Consider the following 16,200-nt stretch of genomic DNA (forward strand, 5'->3'; position numbering starts at 1 on the left):
GGAGGAGGCACATTTGAAATAATAGTACATAATCAACACTCACAACTTCAGGTACAAAAATGATTCACATGTACTAATAGGGTAATCATACCAATAGGGCAACTATATCTCCCTGTCCCAAACAGGGGTGGCTCCTCATGGCTCCATCAACCCCTCGGGAGCTGGGAAGGAGGTGGCAGCCGCTGGTGCTCTCTGGGAGCCCCAGGGAAACGGCAGCTGCCGGTCCTTCCAGTGAAGCGGCAGCTGCCCACGCTCCCCCGGCTTCCCCGAGGCTCAGGGAAGTGACTGAGTCCTCTCTGGCTGCAGCTGCACAGCTGCTGGTGGAAAAGGTCAGCTGGGAGGAGGGCTCAAATGGGGGATAGTTAGTCCCTTCTGAAAACTAAATAGGGACGCCTTTTTGGCCTTCTATATATGGGACCGTCCCACCTAATATGCAATAGATGCTCACCCTACGTAATAGCAACAAATAGCAAATCATAACTTTTCCATTGATACCTTCTGTGACACACTTAATATAAAAACCTATTATAATCCCTTCGTGGGGTTCTGGCAGTGTGGCTTTGGGGTACCAAGTGTTACAGTGTCAAGCAAGCTAGCAGATAGTGCTTCACAGAAGTTTGGTGGAGAGGGAATGTGGGGAAGAGGGTGTGTGGGGTGATATTTGATAAAAGGCTAGAAAACTCTAGTGTGGCATAAGAGTCTCTATGAAACGTGACATTTAATGGTCATCCTTTTCGAAAAGAGCTTTTAGTATTGCTCATAGTTGCAATGCGGATGATTATGTTCAAGGGTACGCTCTAATTTGCATTGTTCTTCACAGGTGCCTAGAGTTCCTGCTTCAGAATGATGCCAATCCATCAATCCAAGACAAAGAAGGGTACAACACCGTGCACTATGCTGCTGCTTATGGCCATAGACAGTGTTTGGAACTGGTGAGTCAGCTCAGCCAGTGCTAAGACTTCCATTTTTAGATGATGTTCATGGGTATGTTATGAAGTCTACAGAATTGTTGGTTTTCAAGCACCATGCATGTTCATGCTGATGAAGAAATGTAGAAGGGCCATTACAGCCAATATTCAGAACTCGGCACGGTTATGGCCCTTTTGAGACAAATTCATGATCCCAGCACAATGACAGAGTAAATGGTCCCCATGTGGGAAAACTCTGCCAGCTGGGGGAGTGGGGGAAACAGAGAGGTTCTCCCATTTTCCAGGGCATGGGAGACAAAGCTAGTTGTTACAGCTCATCTATAAAGTCATGAACGTACTGGTCAGCTGTCGTTTTACATTGCTATGAAAAGAGATGCTGAGGAGGACTCTGTAGGAGACACAGACCCAAAGCTTCTCTCTCCTGTACAGTGACACCATAATGGGTTTATCGCTGATTAGAAATTTCTTTGCCTTTAGGAATAGAGGCAGAGTTTGGATCTTTATGTTTAGATAGTGTTAACCATGTAGCACGTGATTGATCCAATTCAGCAGTACTTAAGCATTGCTCAGCTATAAAATGTGAGTAATCCAGTCTCTGTTCAACAAAACACTTGAACATATGAGATTAATGGAACTTAAGCACATGCTTCCCTGGATCAGAGCCTAAATGTTGCATGGCTTTGCTGAGCTGTGATGCTGGTCAAAACAGTACTTAAATATGTTTTTTAAAATGGCTGTTCATCATAGGTAGCACATTAACTGAAGGATATGAAGCTGAGTAATGGTAGCGTGACACTCATTACTATCAACCATACAAAAGTAATACCTTTCCTTACATGTTATGCAATAATAGCAATAAAGTATGATAGTCATCTCAATCCATGTCAACAGTACACTTCCTAATTTTCATAACTTTAACTGTATCAGGTAGGAAGAGAAAATAACTTGTCAGCAAAAAAGCAGATTTGCTAGAAAATTACAAAGTGTGAATTATCAAAAGCTATGAATTGTAAAAATGAACAGTGTGGTACAGATTAGCTGAAGTGCTTGATACTTGCACTATGATGAAGACTATTAATATTGTTGGATGGTTTGCAAGGCTCTAATCACATCAAAATGGCTTAAAGATGAGAAATGAAATTTTGTATGTAACCAGCCTTGTAAAAGGAAGGCATCTGGTGCCTTTTCAGTATTTTTTTTAAACTCCCTTGGTTTGTTTAACAGGACGAAGTATTTCCATATTAAAAGGAGTGACTGCACAATATACAAGGACTACTTTTTGTAACGTGCAAAGTAATAGCCACAGTAGCTATATGAAAACAAAAAAGCAGTCATGTAGCACTTTAAAGACTACCAAATAATTTATTAGGTGATGAGCTCTCATGGGACAGACCCACTTCTTCAGATCATAGCAATACCAGAACAGACTCAATATATAAAGCACAGAGGTCCAAAAATTGTTATCAAGGTTGACAAATCAGAAGAGCAGAGGGATGGCATAGGAGTGTAGGCTGGGGAAGTTAAGAGTTAGATAAAACATCAAAGTATGTAAAAGAGTCCTTATAATGGGTCAGGTAATTGATTGTTGGACCTCTGTGATTTATATTAAGGCTATGAGCTGAAGAAGTGGGTCTGTCCCACGAAAGCTCATATTCTAATAAACTATTTTATTCGTCTTTAAAGTGCTACATGACTGCTTTTTTGTTTTGATAGAATACAGACTAACATGGCTATCTCCATGTCAGTAGCCATATGAGACATTGTGTTGATGATTTACATTGAAGTCACAAACACACGGAAGCTCTAAATTGAAATTTTCCTGTGGAAGGTCAAAGTACAAGTTTTAGGTGGAACATTAAGCCTTACTAACTTCTCTCCCTTAATTTGTGAGCAACTATGAAGCAGCGGACACTATCTCTTGTTACAGCTTCCCAAGCTCCCCTTGTTTGGTGCTTCCTCCTAGCAATGTCATGTGTCCTGGTTGGGAAGCTGTCCCTGTATGGATCTTTCATTTTGAAATGGCACAGATGTTCAAGGAAAGCCAGTGTTTATCTGATCTCTCATTGTGGTTTTCTCCAGGAGGTAAGGGGGAGAAGACAAAGAGGGATTTGTGCCACCTTTGCATCTTGACCATCTCTGGATGCTCCACTGGCCAAAATGGATTGTGAAATACCTAAGGCAATCTGTAGGCTAAGTTATAGCAGCCTCCTTGGTGCTGTTTCTGGTGAAACCACAGTGGCCATAGCACATCCCCCATGCTGTGACTGCAGAGGAAACCAATGTAAAATCATCACTGGTGTCAGTGTTGTGTACCATGTTCATGTTTCAAGATGTGATAGGAGACTGTGCTATGAACCTATACGGTTCAGATGAAAAGCCACAGCAGCAAGTGGGTTGTGGAAGACCCTGGCATGGTTTGGTTATAATTTAGCATGCCCTCGTTAAGAGAGGTATGTCTTAGGGCGGGCTACTCTAGCGGAGAAAGTTGACCTAAGATATGCAACTCCAGCTGTGATAATTTAGATCAACATTCTCCACCATCCCCTCAGCAAGACTCCTATTGACTTATCTTACTCCTCACAGCTGCAAAGGGTACTGGGGTTGACATGGGTGCCCCAAATATTTGATTTAGCACTTCCCTTTTAGACATGCTAAATTGAGTCCTGGAAGATCAACCTCCAGAGTGTCAGTCTTCCCAGAAGTGTAGACATACCCTAAGGCTTTGACCATAGCCACAACCTTTATTTTAATGGCTGACTGCAGCAGACAAATCAGCCCCTAATTTTTATTCATTTTCATCCCTATTTTTTGCACTGCAAGACCCTCCTTTTCCATGTAACACAAGGAAGAGTAAGCCAGAAAATGCTGCTGCTTGTTCTATCACCTGCCATTTATTCATCTGAGAAAAAGAAAATCTTTTCTTCTTCCTAGACTAACTGTGACTGAGAATAGTGCCCAGTGGAACTGTCTCCCCTACCATAAGTAACAATGGGGAATTGTAACAAGATGGCTCTCTCCTTAATGGCTGGAGGACGAGTGTATACCTCAGAATGGAATAAATTGGACCCCAAGTGAGGAATATTTTAATTTTCCTTTTGACTGAGTGGAGTTTAAGGAGCCCTGTGAAGGAGAAAACAGGGGTAGGGAACTTCAGAGGTTGGGTGTGAGGGACAGCTCAGGAGGAGACAGTGGCCAGACTGCTACAAATTAATGTGGTCACCAGGGTCTCTGAACCCCTTCACATCAAGCAGGGAAGCAATGACAGCGTAGTGGTGGAGAGCCAGATGGAGGAACTATTGCAGTACCTGGTGCGACAGCAACACATGCAGGTTCTCCTCTCAAAACTTCTGCAGGATCAGCAGATAACAAGGATGAGCTGTGGACAGCCCAGCAAGATGAACAGCAGTGGGACAGCAGGAGAGGGGTGCACTAGAGTCCTGTTTCTAGTGTGGGAAATGATGACACAGAGAGTTTGAACGCTCAGGGTGGCAACCTGATTCCAGGAGTGGTCACATCAGAATCAGAGGAATGCTGAAGGATGGGTCAGGAGGAACAAGACCATATGAAATCCTTTTCCACAATTAAAGGAGAGCACCTTCCACTCTCTGAAGAGACAGTTGAGAATAAGGAATATTCCTGCAGAATAAGGAAGGTAATCCATGGCCAGATGGATCAAAGGGGAAGAGGATGCTGCAGATTCCCAACACAGAAGCTTGAGGAGGAACAGGCCTAGAAGGATTCTGTACCATGAACACCCCTTAGGCTGGGGAAATGCTACAGTGTGCTGGCACAAGCACCAGCTCCAGGAGACAAACTGTTCCTCTAACCCAGGAAGGGGCGGTGACACGGATTTGGAAGTTTGAGCCAGAGAGGCTCAGGTGCCAAGTAAGAACTGCAGCACAGAATGAAGGAGAGGGTCATGAGTTGAAAGTTCCTCTGAGTAAAGCAGAGCAGATGTTGGCTTAGGCCGAAGAAGTCAAGCAGCAGAAAACATCAGCTGTGAGCACATGTGAACAGGAGGCTGCAGTAAGGTTGGATGCTACAATTATGGCAGAACTTGATACCGCTGGGGAGAAGAGGGAAAGGCCGACCTTTCTGACAGAAGAATGCCAGGAAAAAATGGTTGTGTCAGAGCTACTGGCCTTGAGGGAAAATGATGAGCTGACTGAGGAGTATCAGGCAACCTTAGAAAAAGGTGATTACCTTCTAGCAAACCAGAAGGAGAATTGGAGACTACTCAGACCCTGCAGTTACAAAGCCAAAGGCATTGCTAAATAGGTGAAAATATAAATATATTCCCTCAGGGTAGAACTCTCCCATGGGGAGAGGCAGAGTTCTGGGTGGGGAAGAAGATACAGAACAGTGTGGCTGAACCCATAATAGGTGTGTGTCGGGGGGAGACTACCTAATCCCTGTCACAGGACTCCTTAGTTAATGTTGCTGGAAACATTAAATTCTAATTAACACCAAATTTGAGTCTGTGGATTCATGCATAGGAAAGTCTGCTTCAGGCATTTGGCAATACTTGAAACTTTACAAAGCTAATATTCATTTTTTTTCTGTTTTATGGTGGTTTCTGATCTAAACTGTATCTTAAAAAAACCATTTCAAATAATTAGTCACTTCTGAATTAAAAGATATCAAGAGGAAGATACAATATAAAATGGAGATAAATTAGTTAAGAGAACTGATGCATGTTTTCTTAAGCATCTGATTATTATCAGTATTAAAAATAAACTCATGATTTTCAAATGGGAAAGGATCAATCGTCCATGGAATATGATGGCTTTTTGGCTGCCTTGTTATACATTGTGGAGCCTATCCTGGGAACAAAGGTGCACTTCAGCTCTCACTAAGATTAAATAAACCATTCCAGATTCATCAGAATAATTAAAGTTAATTTCTGCTCAGAGTTATGCTTTTCTGTATGGCTGAGGTGCCCCATATGTAACAGAGGGACAGATTCTGTCCTCAAAGCAGATCTTCAGTACTCTGACATTTGGCCCCTCATTATTCACATAATAAACAGAAAGGTGATTTTAATAAAATGTCCAACATTAGAATTAAAATGTGCGTTGCACATGTGATGGTGTGAGTATGTGCTTTAATAAATGTTAATTTCTCCCAGCATAAAGCAGGGCTCTTGAGACTGGAAAGTACATCTCTGTGTGGAGCAGAAACCCTTGGGGCATATTAAGGCGTGACAATCTCCTTTCTTCCAGGGGCCCATACAGAGCCAACACTCCCCAAAGTAGGATGTGCTAACTGGTGCCGTCATGAATTAAAGCTGCCTCCCCCTAGTCGAACCTTTGAGGAAGGGTGGTACGGAAATGTTACCTGTCCATCCTTTGTGATGAATTCTTCATCCTGTGTGAAGGATCTATCTCCCCACAGGGCACAGAGTTGGAAAGCACAGATTGTCCCACACCAGCTGGAGTAAACCGAGTGCTGTGTGTGAATGCGGGTAGGTAAGAGAGAAATGAATTCATAGTGAAAAGGCAAATCTTTTGGTTCAGTCAGATAAAGCTTATGCGGTCACCCACCATGATACTATCATGTTCTGAAATAGTTTCAGGTGGCTTTTGTACCTAATGACACCTATGTCATCTGGGATATTCATGAAATATCTGTACAGCAGTGGATGACATCATTCAGCTAAACCAATGGGGATGAGAGGGAATACCTGAATTATCTCCCGTCTGTAACCAGCCCTTCATGAGAGACTGGTAGACAGACACATTTGAATAAATGGGAAATACTGACACACATTTACTTTCCTTCTGCTAAAAATAACTTCCTTCTCTACATGTATGTTTAAATCTGGACTGATTGCTTTAGTATTCAGTAACCAGGATGAAGGCAGTTATTGAGGGGCGGGATAGTTCAGTGGTTTGAGTACTGGCCTGCTAAATCTGGGCTTGTGACTTCAATCCTTCAGGAGGCCATTTAGGGATTGGGGCAAATAGATGCCAGGAACAGTGCTTGGTCCTGCCAACAGGGCAGAGGACTGGACTAGATGACCTCCCAAGGTCCCTTCCAGCTCAAGGAAGTGTGTGTGTGAGTGAGTGAAGAAGGTATTAGCTAATATTTTGGCATCATGGTGAGATTAACATCACTCAGTTCATGGTGTTTTTTAAAACCACATATATTTCAGTGAACTGGCCTATTAAGGTAACACCTGAGTTGCCATGCAAAATGTGACACTTAAACTGTAATTTCACATAACAGTGATATCTGGAAGGCCAGTTTTAAACCCTTTTGATTTTATGTACGTTTAGCAAATGTAAAATAAATGACCTTCTGCAGAAGTGAAATGTTTTGACTGGCCATAAGAATTAATTATTCTTTAGTTTTATTATTCAGTTTTCCCTATCTGCAAATGAATTCTATATTTTGGCTGAGGCAGAACGTGAATTAATGCAACTGTACTGCAGTTGAAAATGGGATGAGAGCATCATTGGTCTGAAAAATCACATCTAATAGAAGCGGCATCTCTCTTGCTGTCTCTTTCATTTAAATCAAGTGTGCTGTTGAAGTGTGAGAGAGCGCTCTTGCATTCAGAAAAAACATTTTAACCATACAGTGTAAACCTGGCATGGGAAGGAGCTAAAATGTAACCCAGGAAGATCTCATGTGGTTAATGTGTATTTTACATATCTCTTATCAACAATCAACCATCCATCACAGGGGCTAGGCATTAATTATTAGTGATGAGTAAGCCTCAAGTTTTGCTTGGATAAGTATTCAAAAGGTCTCTTTCCAGATCTGCTGGTGACTCAGATGTTTGTCCAGATGCACCTGGGAGTATTCCAAGACCTGTCTGCTCCCAAGAGAGGAGATATTAGTGTGATATATGTAGAAATTTTAGTTTTAATTTTTTCTTCACACCCCACCTCCCAGAGATAAATACAGTTGTTTTGTGGTAACTAAGATACCATTTTTACAGTGTGATAGAGTCAGCCTCGCTCCTGGGCTCCAAACTCTTTGCCCTCCTTAACATCTTGCGGGTAGCCTGGGCCGCTCATAATCTAGCTGCAGTTTGCCCCAAGGTCCCTGGGCTGAAAGGGCTGGGGGGTAGGTTCCCACCCTGCCCCAGTGGCCTGGGTAGAAGGAGGTCCCCATACTCTCCTTGTAGGGACTCTTCCTTTCCCCTGCTGTCTCTGGCACCTCTGAAGCTCTTCCTCTGCTTTCTGACTCACTCTCTTCTCTGTTCTCACCACTCCAACGTCCTTTTCCCCTTGTTCCCTGGAAGGGAGGCCTTTTAAACGGTCCTAGGGCAGCCTCAAGGGGGCTCAGCTGGCTCTCATTGATTTGTAGCAGCCCTTCTTTGGCTGCTTCCCAGCTCAGCTGTTCCTCACTGCCCTGAGATATCCCTCTGTCCTCTGCCAGGTGTCCTTTGCTACGTCGTCTCAATGCGCAGCTTTCTGGCCTGACCCTGCCACAACAGATGGAGGGATACCGAAAGTGGCTCCTCTTAGTTAAAAACAATCTCCAAAAACAACTGAACTAGTTAATCCATACAAATAAGGCTGTATACAGAATACCATGTTTGCTGTTTTATGACATGCTTTCAATTCTGGAAAAATGAAGCATGAACTGAAAATGAGGCATATGCACAAGTGTTTATAGCGTCAAGGCCTTTATCAGCGCTTGTTTGGGATGACTCGAGGAACTTGCTCATGGCTTTGATATCCGAGTTGTTCCACCAGCCCAAAATAGATGATGCAGGGGCCACATGCACCCCAGCGCTGCACTCACCGTGAGTGCCATGCTGCTTCCGATGAGTACGAGGGCAGTCCTGCCCCCTCTTGCAGTGGCGCGGCCCAAAAGTGCTCCTCCCAGGCTGTGCAGCTTCAGGGGAGGGGGAAGCCGCCCCTGCACCCACTGGAAGCGCCGCGGTGCGGACAGGCAAGGGTGGAGCAGAGCCAGGGAATGGGTGGGGTATGGGCAGAGCAGAGGCAGGAGGGGAGGGGCTTGGGTAGGGAAGGCAGGGAGCAGGGGCAAGGAGGGGGTGGAGCAGAGGCACTTGGGTGTCGCGCCCCCTAGAATCCCTGCACCGGTGACCTCAGCCTTAGCGTCAGACTGAAAATCAGGCGGCCTTCGCGCCTGATGACATGCGTCATCTGGGATACGAATGGAATATCTGTGGAGCAGCGAATGACATCATGCAGCTAAACAAACAGGGAGGAGAGTGGCTAGCTGAATCAGCTCCATCTGTAACCAGCCCTTCATAAGAGACTGAAGGGTAGGCACACGTATTTGAGTGAGTGTGTGTCAGTATTTCCCATCTGGGATGTGGATGGTCATGTCTAGTGGTTAGAGCAGGCATCAACAGTTAGGAATTGGAGCTCTTGTTTGGAGCTGGAATCAAAGGTCAGATGCCAGTGCTAAGGGAGTGCACCAGGGATGAGCTTGATCCTATTGGCATTACCACCTCGGTGGTGAACAGGTGGCTAGAAGGAAAAATATCCCCTGTGGCTACCACCACCCCTACCACACTGCTGTGGAAAGGGACTGCTGGGGCACCCCTGCCCATGGCAGACCTGCTGGTCTGGAGCAGCTCCTTGCCCACAGCTGAAGGGGGGGCTGCACCAGCCCCTGCTGCTTAATTGGTTACCCATTAACGTCCATAACATACATACAGACCACTTATGCCTGTATGGCTTTGCACCTTGCAATATGGAGGCATTGGTGACTGGAGGTGCAGGGTGGATGTCAGAGTCCCTAACCATCCTTATAACTGAAGAGCAGCATATCTCCCTCTAAACTGCTTTAACACGAGGACCTCTCATTCACTATTCTGTATCCCTCTTTATTCCCTCGTATTCCCTTTTGGCTATTTTGATGCCTTTGCTTGTTGTCCCAAATCAAAGTTTGAAATTCAGAGGGGAAAATCACATGTACCCACATTATGTAATTTAAAAAGTTTCCTGACATTAATAGCACAAACCAATGACAAAGACTCTTATCCCCACAGCAGCAATATCCTCCCATTGCCTTTCTTCCAGTGGACAGAGCTATGGGGTACATGCCAAGGACCATAATGAAATGTAAGAATAGCAATATGTAAAATTATTGCTGGGTTAAAGATTAGTTGGTAAATCTATTTTTGGTAATGCACAGAATCTTACTCAAAATAAAACGATGTAACAATGTTTTACTGCATAACCTGAGTTCATTATGGTTAGACACTGTCAGCATAATACGTATAATTGCATCTTTGCAATTGTTTCAAACAAGTATAATGAAGATAGGGTTATGATGGCCATTCTAGCCCTCCTGAAGGCAATTTAAAGATGTGCTTTAGTTTTTCATATGTATTTAACAGAGAAAGTGAGGTTGTTAGGAAGGCAGCGCTGTACAGCTGGAAGGTTTCAACATTAACGGGACTGACTTTACAGCCATTGCTGGGGCCTTATTGAGCACCCCTCTTGTAAGAGGGATAAGGTGGACTATAATGATGGGGGGCTGGCTCTGTGCTGTACCAATTATAGGAGTCCTCATCTACCCCCAGGTTGTGCAATTACCAATCACCCCTTCTTTGGTCCTTTCCCCCAAGATGTTTATCCATTACTGTATGTCTTCTTTTATGGAGTATCTCCACTGAACATCTGCTGTACACTTAAATAATTAGTTGTGACATGTGGCCAACCCCCCTTCATGGTCTTCATGAGCAGGGCCTGCCTGAACCTGCTCTGCAGGAGGGGGAAAAAAAACAACAAAACACTAACTGCACTTGGGCCAATAAGATGGAAGGGGACAAAATTCTTCACCCCCTCCCCATCTCAAAGGGACAGCTAGCATAATGCCTACGATAGATATAGCCAATAACCTGGTATATTTGCCACCAGAACAGGAAGGGAAAGTGTGTGCTAATAAGAGGAGAGGGTTCCAGCACAAGCTGATGCTTTTTTTAAAACACGTCATTCTTGGGTGTTGTCAGCCACGACACTGGCTTTTTCCAGCAGTTTTTTTGTCTCACCTCCTCTTCTCCCAAAGCCATCAAGAATTGCTCTCTCCTTCTGGCCAGCCCAACAAACCAAACCCTTGCTTAAGATGCAGGGTGGTGTTTCTAATTGCCAGCTTTAGGACTAGTCCAAGTTCATAGGATGATAGAGACCTTCGGAGGTCATCTAGTCCCCCCTCAATGCCTAAAGCAGGATCAACCCCAGCTAAATTATCCTAGCCAGGACTTTGTCAAGACGGAATTTAAAAATCTCTAGGGATGGAGATTCCACCATCTTTCTTGTTAATGCATTCCAGTGCTTCACCACCTTCCTGGTGAAATAGTTTTTTCTAATATCCAACCTGCACCTCTCCCTCTGCAACTTCAGACCATTGCTTTTGTTTTGCCATCCTTCACTACTGAGAATAGCCTTTCTCCATCCTCTTATAGCCCTCCTTCAGGAAGTTGAAGGCTGTTATCAAATTGCCCCTCACTCTTTCCTTCTACAAACTAAACAAGCCCAAATCTCTCAGCCTCATAGGTCATGTGCTCCAGTCCCCTAATCACTTTTGTTGCCCTCGGCTGAACCCACTCCAGTGCATTCACATCCTTTCTATAGTGGGGGGCCCAGAGACACACTACTGCAGATGTGGCCTCACCAGTGCCAAATAGAGGGAAATAATAACTTCTCTAGATCTTCTGGAAATGCTTCTCCTAATGCACCCCAATATGCCATTAGCCTTCTTGGCTACAAGGGCACACTGCTAACTCAAATCCAGCCTCTCTTCCACTGTAATTCCCCAGGTCCTTTTCTGCTGCACTGCTACTTAGCTAGTCAGTCCCAGCCCGTAACAGTGCTTGGGATTCCTCAGTCTCAGGTGCAGGACTCTGCCTTTGTCTTTGGTGAACCTCATCAGATTTATTTTGGCCCAATCCTCCAATTTATCTAGGTCACTCTGGACCCTGTTCCAACCCTCCAAGCTTTCTACCTCTCCCCCTGGCTTAGTGTCATTTGCAAATTTTCTACAGGTGCAATCCATCCCCTCATCCAGGTCATTAAAAAGCTGTTGAACAATACCAGCCCTAGAACCGATCCTTAGGGCACTCCACTTGAATGTGACCGCCAACCAGACATAGAGCCATTGACCACTACTCGTTGGGCCTGAAGGTCTAGCCAGCTTGTATCCATCTTACAGTCCATGTATCCAATCCATACTTGGGGCAACTTATGGGCAAGACTGTTGTGAGAGATTGTATCAAAAACTTTTCTAAAGTCAAGGTAGATCACATCCATTGACTTCCCCATGTCCACAGAGCCGGTTACCTCATCGTAGAAGCTAATCCCCTCCATGATTTTTTCCAAGGACTGAGGTAAGGCCGATGGTCTATAGTTCCCTGGATTGTCCTTCTGTCCTTTTTTAAATATGGGCACTACATTTGCCTTTTTCCAATCATATGGGACCTTGCCCAATTTCCACAAGTTTTCAAAGATAATAGCCAAAGGCTCTGCAATGACATCTGCCGATTCCATTGGTACCCTTCGATGCATTAAATCAGGACCCATGGATTTGTGTGCACTAGCTTTTCTAAATAGCTCTTACCCTGCTTTTTATTCACCGAGGGCTGCCCAGCTCCTTCCCATACTGTACTGCCTAGTATCATAGGCTGGGTGCTGACCTTGTCCGTGAAGACTGAGGTGGGAAAAACATTGAGTACTTCAGCCTTTCCCACACTGTCACCAGGTTCACCTCCCTCATCCAGTAAGGGCCCTACACCCTCCCTGACAGCCTTCTTATTGTTAACGTGCCTGTAGAAACCCTTCTTGTTGCTCTTCACATGCCTTACTAGCTGACAATCTAGTTGTGCTTTTGCTTTCCTGATTATTCCCCGGTATTCGCCAGCCATATATTTAGACTCCTCCTTAGTCATCTGTCCAAGTTGCCACTTCTTATATGCATGCTTTTCGAGTTTAAGCTCACCAAGGATTTCGCTGGTTGCCTACCATATTTGCTTTTCTTGCTGCACATCAGGATGGCTTGTACCTGTGCCTTCAGTAAGACTTCTTTAAAATACTGCCATTTCTCCTGAACTCGTTTCCCCTTCATATTAGTTTCCCAAGAGATCCTGCTCATCAGTTTTCTCACGGAGTTGGGTCTGCTCTTCTGAAATCAAGGGTATGTAGTTTACCGCTCTCCTTTCTTCCTTTTGTCAGAATCCTGAAATCTACTATCTCGTGATCACTGCAGCCCAGGTTGCCACTCACTTCTATTTTGCTCACTAGTTCTTCCCTGTTAGTGAGCAGCAGGTCAAGCTGCACATGCCCCTGGATGGTGTCTTCAGCACTTGTACCAGTTCCTTCCAATGATAAACAATCATCCTTGTTTCTTTGGTGCGATAATTGGGTTGCTGGCAGAGTTATCTAGCTTCTTAAACTTTTTTTTCAAATACTCGTTGAATCTCTGTAATCCAAAACACACTTGTCCAGCAACATCTATAATCTCGCGTGATTTCAGTTTGCTGGATGACCACTTACGGGTGTAACCAAGTTTCCTGTTGTCCCATAAAGTTTACTTACAGCCATCGGTCCTGGCTCTGTGTTCTGTGCTGATATTTAGCTGTAATTTACCCCCTAAATGTCTTCTAAGAGCTCAGTAAGCAATGCAAGTGTTGATAATGTGCTAGACCTCCCATAGTCCAGCAAATTCTCTCATTTGGTACTGGTTGAGTCCTGAGGGTACTGGACTACAGAGGTTCAACCTGTAGTTTATTTTACATTTTAGGGTTTTTCTACTAGCTTACAAAAGCACTTTATAACTGTAAGCATATATCAGAGAATAGTTCTTAATGGTTCTCAATCCTGCTGGAAAAGTATAACAAGTGGGGTTCCGCAGGGGTCTGTGTTAGGACAGGTTCTGTTCAATGTCTTCATCAACAATTTAGATATTGGCACAGAAAGTACGCTTATTATGTTTGCAGATGATACCAATCTGGGAGGGGTTGCAACTGCTTTGGAGGATAGGGTCATAATTCAAAATGACCTGGATAAATTGGAGAAATGGTCTGAGGTAAACAGGATGAAGTTTAATAAGGGCAAATGCAAAGTGCTCCATTTGGGAAGGAACAACCAGTTTCACACGTACAGAATGGGGAGAGACTGTCTAGGAATGACTACAGCAGAAAGGGATGTTGGGGTTATAGTGGACCACAAGCTAAATATGAGTCAACAGTGTGATGCTGTTGCGAAAAAAGCAAACATGATTCTGGGATGCATTAACAGTTGTGTTGTGAACAAGACACAGGAAGTCATTCTTCCGCTCTACTCTGTGCTGGTTAGGACTCAGCTGGAGTATTGTGTCCAGTTCTGGGCACCGCAGTTCAAGATGTGGAGAAATTAGAGAGGGTCCAGAAAAGAGTGACAAGAACGATTAAAGGTCTAGAGAATGTGACCTATGAAGAAAGGCTGAAAGAATTGGGCTTGTTTAGTTTGGAAAAGAGAAGATTGAGGGGAGACATGATATTGGTTTTCAGGTATCTAAAAGGGTGTCATAAGGAGGAGGGAAAAAACTTGTTCTTTTTGGTCTCTGAGGATAGAACAAGAGGCAATGGACTTAAACTGCAGCAAGGGAGGTTTAGGTTGGATATTAGGAAAAAGTTTCTAACTGTCAGGTTGGTCAAACAGTGGAATAAATTGCCCGGGGAGGTTGTGGAATCTCCATCGCTGGAGATATTTAAGAACAGGTTAGATAGATGTCTCAGGGGTGGTTTAGACAGTACTTGGTCCTGTCATTGGTGCAGGGGGCTGGACTCGATGGCCTGTCGAGGTCGCTTCCAATCCTAGTATTCTATGATTCTCTGACTGATCTGTAGCAGTACCCATTGAACAGATAGCTAAGTGGTAGATTTTTGTTCCATAGTATTTCTCCTTTACTTTTCTATTTTTTTTCCAGTAAAGAAAATGTTCAACTCCATATAGCACATGTTCACCAGCCCACTATTTCAGTAATGAGTTCTCCAATTTGCTTTAGTAGTGGCACATATACAAATAGATACCTGTGGGATCAGAGACCTAGTTCATGAAAAATTTTCAATAAATATTGGTAATTTAGTTTATTGTAAATCATAGAACTGAAAAAGAAACATCTGCAGTGCACCAAATTATTTTCATATTCTGTATTTTAATTCTACTAATTGCCATTTTTAATCAGATTGCAAGCAACACTCCATTGGATATAGTAAGTAAACGAAAAAAATGATTGCATGGTGTGTATTTTGATTTTCATTTAAAATTCTTAGCACTCTACACTTTTTCTTATATTCACTCTTTTATGAACTTGGCAGAACTATCACAATTTCTTAACCAGCATGCTGTGTACTTCAGCTAAATGCATGTGTGTCGCTTTTATTTAAATCAGTTCCTTTGACTAAAGACTAGATTTTAAGCTTCTGCTTGAAAATACTTTGCTTTTCTGTAATCACTGTGATTTTCCAGGCCCCGTCAGTCAAGCGCATGTACCTGACTGGTCTGTCACTGCTTGTATCTTAAATGAATGCTGCTATTGATAATATGAAACCCCTAACCCTCCCCAATCTGCCTGGCCACCAGTTACTGGGGCATGGGATGGATAGCTAGTGGCAACTGCAGGGAATGGTCTTCCTGCAGCCTCCCTCCCTGCCACTCACTGTGCAGCACTCAGCCGCTTCCTCCGAGCCCACTGAGCCCTGCTGAATGGCTGAAAGCCGCTCAGCTGCCCACAGAGAAGTGGGTCTCAGCATGCTGGGAGGTCGAGCTGGAGCACTGAGTGGTGGTGGGGAGGTGAGGGAGGTTGCAGGGAGGCGATCCCCTATGGCTGCTGCTGCTGTCTGCTACCCAGCCCCAGCCCCAGCCCCAGGTAGTTCTCCCCTCCTGGGGATGGCTGGAGCGGGAGTGGTGTGGTGTGGCAGAGCCAGCTGAAAAGCTGAGGTTGCAGGGAGAAGGGCAGGGCCCACTGTGGAGGAGGGATGGTCCATATTTGCAAAAAAAGCGCACACACCCCAGTAATTCCTGTGTATGGACCTGACCTATGTCACTTGGGTGTGAAAAATCCACATCCAAGTGAGGTAGTTAAACTGACCTAACACCCATTGAAAGCAGTGCTGAGTCAACAGGTGAATTCTCTGGGCAACCTAACTTTGGGAATTAGCATCCGGCTCTTAGATGCCCTGCAGGGTTACAAGGTAAAGTCTGAAGAAGTTAGCCTGGGTGTGAACGAAAATTAAGTCTTTTCTGCAAGTCTTCGTACATGAACTGGATATTTTAACGTGCCAAATCAACTGGGGAAAAACTGA

The 16,200-nt window shown here is 44.3% G+C and overlaps 1 protein-coding gene across 4 annotated transcripts in view; it reads left to right on the forward strand.

The window, feature by feature from the left end:
• ANKRD44 (ankyrin repeat domain 44) overlaps window positions 1-16,200 on the forward strand; it is a 209,311-nt gene that overhangs the window by 142,763 nt on the left and 50,348 nt on the right. For 2 of the 4 annotated variants that reach the window (XM_075000784.1, XM_075000782.1), the window contains exons 16-17: window positions 821-932; window positions 15,081-15,107. In XM_075000784.1, the coding sequence (XP_074856885.1) occupies window positions 821-932; window positions 15,081-15,107 (139 nt within the window). The remainder of the gene's footprint in view (window positions 1-820; window positions 933-15,080; window positions 15,108-16,200) is intronic. The other 2 variants (XM_075000785.1, XM_075000783.1) reach the window with 1 other exon arrangement.

This window comes from Carettochelys insculpta, chromosome 8 (genome assembly GCF_033958435.1).
Source record: "Carettochelys insculpta isolate YL-2023 chromosome 8, ASM3395843v1, whole genome shotgun sequence".
Taxonomy (NCBI): domain Eukaryota; kingdom Metazoa; phylum Chordata; order Testudines; family Carettochelyidae; genus Carettochelys; species Carettochelys insculpta.